At 51.4% G+C, this 6,244-nt stretch overlaps 2 protein-coding genes across 2 annotated transcripts; both read right to left on the bottom strand.

The window, feature by feature from the left end:
- Positions 1-769: 769 nt before the first annotated feature.
- TEOVI_000015600 (Protein of unknown function (DUF3735), putative) lies at positions 770-2,218 on the bottom strand (the record flags this gene model as incomplete). Its single annotated transcript, XM_067220750.1, has 1 exon — positions 770-2,218. The coding sequence occupies one exon, from the start codon at positions 2,216-2,218 to the stop codon at positions 770-772; it is 1,449 nt and encodes a 482-aa protein (XP_067076851.1).
- Positions 2,219-2,659: 441 nt separating this feature from the next.
- TEOVI_000015500 (NUDIX family hydrolase, putative) lies at positions 2,660-3,838 on the bottom strand (the record flags this gene model as incomplete). The annotated part of the gene is made up of 1 exon (XM_067220749.1): positions 2,660-3,838. The coding sequence occupies one exon, from the start codon at positions 3,836-3,838 to the stop codon at positions 2,660-2,662; it is 1,179 nt and encodes a 392-aa protein (XP_067076850.1).
- Between the last annotated feature and the right edge of the window lie 2,406 nt (positions 3,839-6,244).

Raw genomic sequence — 6,244 nt, 5'->3', positions numbered from 1 at the left:
AAAAAAAAAAAGTAAAAGTGATAACGCGCGGTCACCCTTCAAGAAGAGAGCGGCATTTGAAGATAAACAAAGGGGGCTGGGCCATTTCATTTCTTTGTAAAGGAAAAGGAAAAGGAGGGACAGCACTCAGAAACCAAACAAAGAAGGGGAAATAAGTAATGTTTCAACACGAAACGACACCCACCTGAATGTTGTGCCCACTGGATGTATGCAAACCACTAGCCAATGGCGGAACCGAAACTCCAACGTGGCCCGTACAGTGGCCTGAATCCATATGTGGCACTCCCCTTCTATACGCGCACATGCGTCGGGGTCTTATAGCCCCTCAACAATAAATTACAAGAAGAATGTGGTAACCATAAATGCAGCTACTTATCACAGATTGGAAGAAGTTAGGGAAGTTGTTGCCGGTAACCGCTTACGCCCCCCTTCCCTCCTCCTCCTCGTCTTTGTGCATCGATTGGTGCTGTTGTCTCTGGCCACCCACGGACATAAGCGCCGCCATTCCCATCTTCACCATGTACCCGCTGCTGTTACTAACTACCCACAAACACAACAGCACAGCAGCGAACACAACAACGACCGCAAGACGCCATACGGTAAGAGAGAGTGGCGTATGAGCCCCCGGCACGGTGATGGCCAGAAACGACATTTCCAGCTGTGGTTGCTTCGCCAGTAATACTTGTTGTGGCCTTCATCCCTCACAAGCACATATAAGCATATATCGCTGCGAAGAACTTATACACACAACGTGAAATGTTATTCCCCATTAATCTGCGGCGGCACACAAAGCAGTGGCAGAAGATGAGAACATGCATCGCCGCATCATGGCAACAAGGGCGGCCGCTACAACAAACACTAAATCGTTAAGATGGCAATATGCCCCGTGCTGCGGCAGTTGTTCACGCAGGGCGGTGTACAGCACACTCTCTCGCTCGAGTGAAGGAGTTAAGCGTAACAGCACTAACTGCCCGACGAAGAAGGCTCCCATTCCCGCCGTCAAAATTGTTACGGTAGTGTCCAGGCTAATAAATGCAATGTGGGTCATGAGCCGAAACACCAGCAGGAAGAAACCTCGAATCGCACTGGCAATCATCCAGGCGTTGAGCGCTATAGACACCCACACAACTCGCTGCTCCGCCCCATCCCCATGAGGAGTTGCAAGCCCATACGCTTCTAAGAAGTTCATCACCTTGGTGGCGGTGTCCTCCCTATGCGGGGCGGCGTTTTCAGCTGCAAGCACACCCCACCTTAGAAGACTAATGACGGTAGAAAGAAACTTAACGAGAGCATGCGTAAACAGAATGAGGCCAAACAGTGCGTTGAACCGCCTGCGCCACGTTTCTCCACTCCCCGCCGACCGCACCAATGTGTCCATCTCACTCATCTGCAAAAACACCGCCATGCTGACGGCCTGAATGCCATCACTCTCCGTCTCCATCGCTGCGATATCGGCGCCACTCGCGCGAACACTTGAATAAATGGAATTTGCGACCCAATTCCACATGCGGCGGCCAGCGGCTATCGAGCCACGGTTGCTACCGTCACGACCCCCATCTGCCCTCGACACCGCGCCATACGCCCGTGCAATTTGCTGCCGTTTTAACATCCATAGTTCCAAGAGGTGCTTTTGTCGTTTTGCCAACACACCAACGGCGAGGCGGGCCTGGTCCCCACTCCCATGCTCGAACAGCGGCTCAACAAATGCCAGTGGCGTTGTAACAGCAGCGTAACCTGAGAGGAGACCCACAACAACAACCCCGGTAGTGGAAACAGCTACACTCACGACATCCCAAGAAAACAGGGTGGGAATGCCCTGCGTGCTACTCAACGTCCAACTCCATGCCGCCACCGAAGCGCCAAAAAGCATCTTCACCAGCCCACAGGCAAGCAGCACCAGAAAGAAATAATACAACCGCACATTAGGCAGCAATGACCGGACTACCAGAAAGGGACAAAAGAGTGCGATGAGGACCAAATCCACCGCGAGCACGCAGCGCAGTGTCTGGATACTAAAGTTGCTCTTGATGCGCTCACTAACCTGAGAGGCGTCCAGCAGCAGCAGGATGAACGCGTACGTCGATAAAGCGAAGACAAAACGAAAGCAAAATTTCGTGGTGCCCTGCTGAATTGTGTACACAAACACCAGCCGGCTAAAGAGTGAGCCGACATGATACAGCACAAGAAGAAGTAACACAGCGCCAAGCTTCAACAGCATAGCCGTGGGGGACGCCAGCCAGCCAGCCCAGCTCACTCACACGCTTTGCCACGCTTAGCTGTTGTGTAATCCACCACAAGCCTATCGGTGGATGCTGAGCGACTAAACCACACGAAACGGGCGAAGCATGTGAAGAAAGTGTAGAAGAAGAGAAACAGTGAGATGGCAATAATAATCCACGTTGAGAATTATCGACCAGAAAAGACAGTGAGCAAAGAAGAAAGCATTGGTGGTTATTACTCCGTACATATCTGTGAAGATTGGCGACTACCCGAAGGCCCATGTAGGCTCAGTAATGCGACAACGGGTAGAGGGGAGAAGTGGACACCCTCCTCATCTCCGTACTAGACGCCCAAAACAAGCCCGGAGGAAAAGATGTACCCCACGGCTACACCAACACTCATATATGTGTTCGGACATGACAAAAAAAAAAACGACTCGCTACACCTCTCCATCATTGTTTGATGCTGTGCAATACCCCAACGTCCTCTCAAACCCATCCCCCTCGTTACAACCAAAAGCCAAGCGGACCACAGTGCATGCACCATGAACGACAGTAGCAATGGCATACGCCATCATAGTCACAAAGGCTGCACATAGGAGCAGAAAAAAAACGTGCCGTGGGTTCGCCTCATCCGATACGGCCCAAAGAATCGGGTGGCAAGTGGGCGGAATCACGTCGCACCTCGAGAGGTTTCGCAGCTCATTACCTTTGCGCCCCCACTGCCCCCTCACACGGTGGTAAGTGTACAGAAGTTCATAGTACCCATGCAACGGGTCAATAACAAAATGCTGCAGGAGGGCATTATTTGATGATACCAGTGGCCAGTCCGCGGTTGAGCGGTCATCGAGAGCCATCAACTCACTTGCGGAACGCAGAGCCAAACCCCACACCTTCCATTGCTGGTCCGGCACCTGCACAGCGGGAAAAGACAGACACGCATGAGGGAACAGCTCCGTCAATAACAAACGTGTCTCAGCATCAGAGGGGTGGACAAAAGACCTTAACGGATGAGACACGGTGCTTCGCGCGCAACGCTGATTCACCTCTAAAGCACTGAAGGGAATCCACCGTGCAGCCTCTACCATATGCGAGGCGAAACGCAGTGTTGGGGCAAGCTCACCAATGTGCAAGAATACGAAGCGGGACTGCACCATACCTCCCAACTGCAAGCGGCGGCTCCGGATCGGATAGTCACGGAGACGACCAAGAAGAAGAAACTCTGAGGAAGTCAGAGGAATTCCAAGCATTTCATTCACCCTTGCGCACAGTGCGCTGTAGTCGTCTGCGTCACCCCTGTCGCGACGTCCGCCCGGGTACGTAACACTCCCACTCCACCGGTCCTTAACTAAATCTAATCGCCTTACCAGCAGTACTTGTAATGTTGATGGGAGGTCCATACCTATACCAGCCGATAAATGTCGTTGGAACACCTGTTGCACTTCCTTCGCACCCGCAAGTAGGCGGCGTACGGCGTGCTGCTGCCGGTCATCTCCGAAGCGGAAGATGATGGCGACGGAAGATCGCGAATCCCCCGGCACGTAAACGTGGAGAGCGCGTTCCTGCAGCCGTCGGGAAACGTTCGAAAGGAACTTAAGATCCACAGCGGGGAGCGACATCACTTTCCCTCACCTACTCTTCCTCCCTTGTATCAGGTCCTTCCTACTGTCCCTTCTTCACGCGGTTCCACCCGGCCGCTCCCTTCAATATCCGATAACATCACGGCCCAAATGACGGTGAAGAAGTGAAACGGAAGATCGCACAGCCGCACAAAAAGATAAATGAAGGAGAGGGAAGGGAAAATAGATTGAAGATATTCACGGCATGCAAAAGAAATGGGGAATAAGAAATAACTCTCCCCCGTACCTTCGCACAGTAGCGGCGTCACGCTTTACCATACTCCCCCAGCACCTACAAAGAGTTAACGAGTCAATGGGAAAAGAATAAATATATATTTAGTCAAAAAAAGCGGAGGGTTGTACGTGAACAAGGATTTGCATCAGCCAAAATTCAAGCTACTCTCTTCCGCTTACAAAATTGGTTGTCAACAGAATGAACGCAGAATGATTTTTAAAGAGCGCAAACACACACACGTTTTGCTTTCCCAACTTTGTTTTTCATCCCTTTCATCGCCTGTTTTGAGTGAGTGTGTGGAAGCAAAAAGACTGCGCCCTTCCCGCAGGTATGTGGAGTCTGCTAGATGCAGCGACGGCCGCCGACGAGAGTAAAATTGAAAACAAAAACGAGGTGAAGCCGAGTGGAATGGAACGGGGACAAACGCAAAACAAAAGGGCGCACAACTTTAATTTGGAAAAATAAATTAAAAGCATACGAAAAGTTGGGCAAGGGTTGGTAAGCTTCCAGACAACAAACCGCACCCAAAAAGGTAGCATAACTGAAGCTTCTGCCTAACCCACATCTTGCCTCTCCGCATCCTTACAGCCGAAAGGGACGGAAATGCTAAGCACGCAAACGCACCAACATAGGTAAATAGAGATATATGCATGCGTATCGTCCATACAATTATTACCTGTCATTTAATATCTCCCTTTCCCTTCTCCTCTAACACGCCACACACGCGGCCAACCACTAACCTCGGCACCGCAACTACCTCAATTCATTGCCAACCTTGGCAATGCCTTTCGGTGCGAGCAAAAGCTAGTGTCAGAAACAGTGGTAGTGCCATTGGCATCAGGGAATAAGCAAAGGAGTTGATGTCCACTTCCCCTTTCACCGTCATCTCTCTTTCGGTACACTAAAAAAAAAATCCTATAATGTCATCAAGACCCTAAAGAAAAAGTCTAATAAGAACCACCCGTCGGTTGCTGACGGTACGAGTTCTGAGGATCTGAGTGAAAGCCGCCGGACACCTCACGGGTCCGTTTATTACCTCCGCACACCGGATAGTACGGCTGTTGACCAGGCGGTGGCGCTCCCCCTCTCCAATAGGCATCAGATGTATTGCCACCAACAGAAATACCCGATTGATGGTGGGATGGAGCGCCACGGTAATCCCTGCCGTATGTGGGCCCAGAGCCGTACTGCGCACCAGAGCGGCCGTAGCCGTAACCGCCACCGCCCCCACCGTACCCTCCGCGACGGCCCCCACGGAAGCCGCCACCGCCACTGCCACCGCCACCGCGGCCAGCAAGCGAGTGAAGCCCTGGTGGAATCTCCTGATTGGCGCGGCGAAGAATGTCGATCAAGTCACGAACAGTCTTGGACGGATCGGCACCGCTAACAAATGTGTAAGCATCACCACGCTGCCCGGCACGACCGGTACGCCCTTTTCATATGACAGTAAGGAAGTTGACATTGATGTGCGGCAGTTTGTCAAACATGTCGCAAATTGAAATGGTATCGTTGCGCACAACAACACCACATCACAATGAGAGCAACGGCAATGTCAAGGGGAAGTGAAATTAGAGAAAGGAGAAGAGAAAAGAAAGTTTTCAGCAAATGTACAGAAGTAACCAACTTCTAAAAGTTGTTGAAGAAGGGAGCATCGTGACAGCCGGCGACACCAGCGTACTACCTCACTTCGCTGCGCCGCGCAGGGGGAGACTCTGTATCCAACAAGCGGAAAGAGAGTGGAGTGCCATATGTGCTTGTGCATTAATGGTACATGTGAACTCTGGTTCTGTGGCCGACGCAAAACAAAAACGCATACACACACACAGAGGAAAATGTGCCACAGGTACAGGGCCGAGCGACCCTCATCCTTGCAAACCTATGGGACACTTCCTTGCGTATAGCCACTTCAGAGAATTCATTCATTCAGATGTACCAAACACGCACACATGCACGAACAAAGGGATTGTTGCTACCGCACTACTTCAGGCACGGTACGTTCGCACGTATATTCCCACGTGGAAGCATCCCCCACATACGTAAAGTGGGAAAAAGTATCTCCACACACACATGTATAACTGAAGTACCAAAACGATAGATGTGCAACAATTTACTCCCTAAGCGCCTGGCAACTACCACTAACCCATTGCGCGTGCACAACGCGCTGCACTGAA

Source organism: Trypanosoma equiperdum (assembly GCF_001457755.1).
Source record: "Trypanosoma equiperdum strain OVI genome assembly, contig: ctg_121, whole genome shotgun sequence".
NCBI lineage: Eukaryota > Euglenozoa > Kinetoplastea > Trypanosomatida > Trypanosomatidae > Trypanosoma > Trypanosoma equiperdum.
The sequence above is the reverse complement of the archived record's forward strand: the minus strand, read 5'-3'. Positions and strand labels throughout refer to the sequence as shown.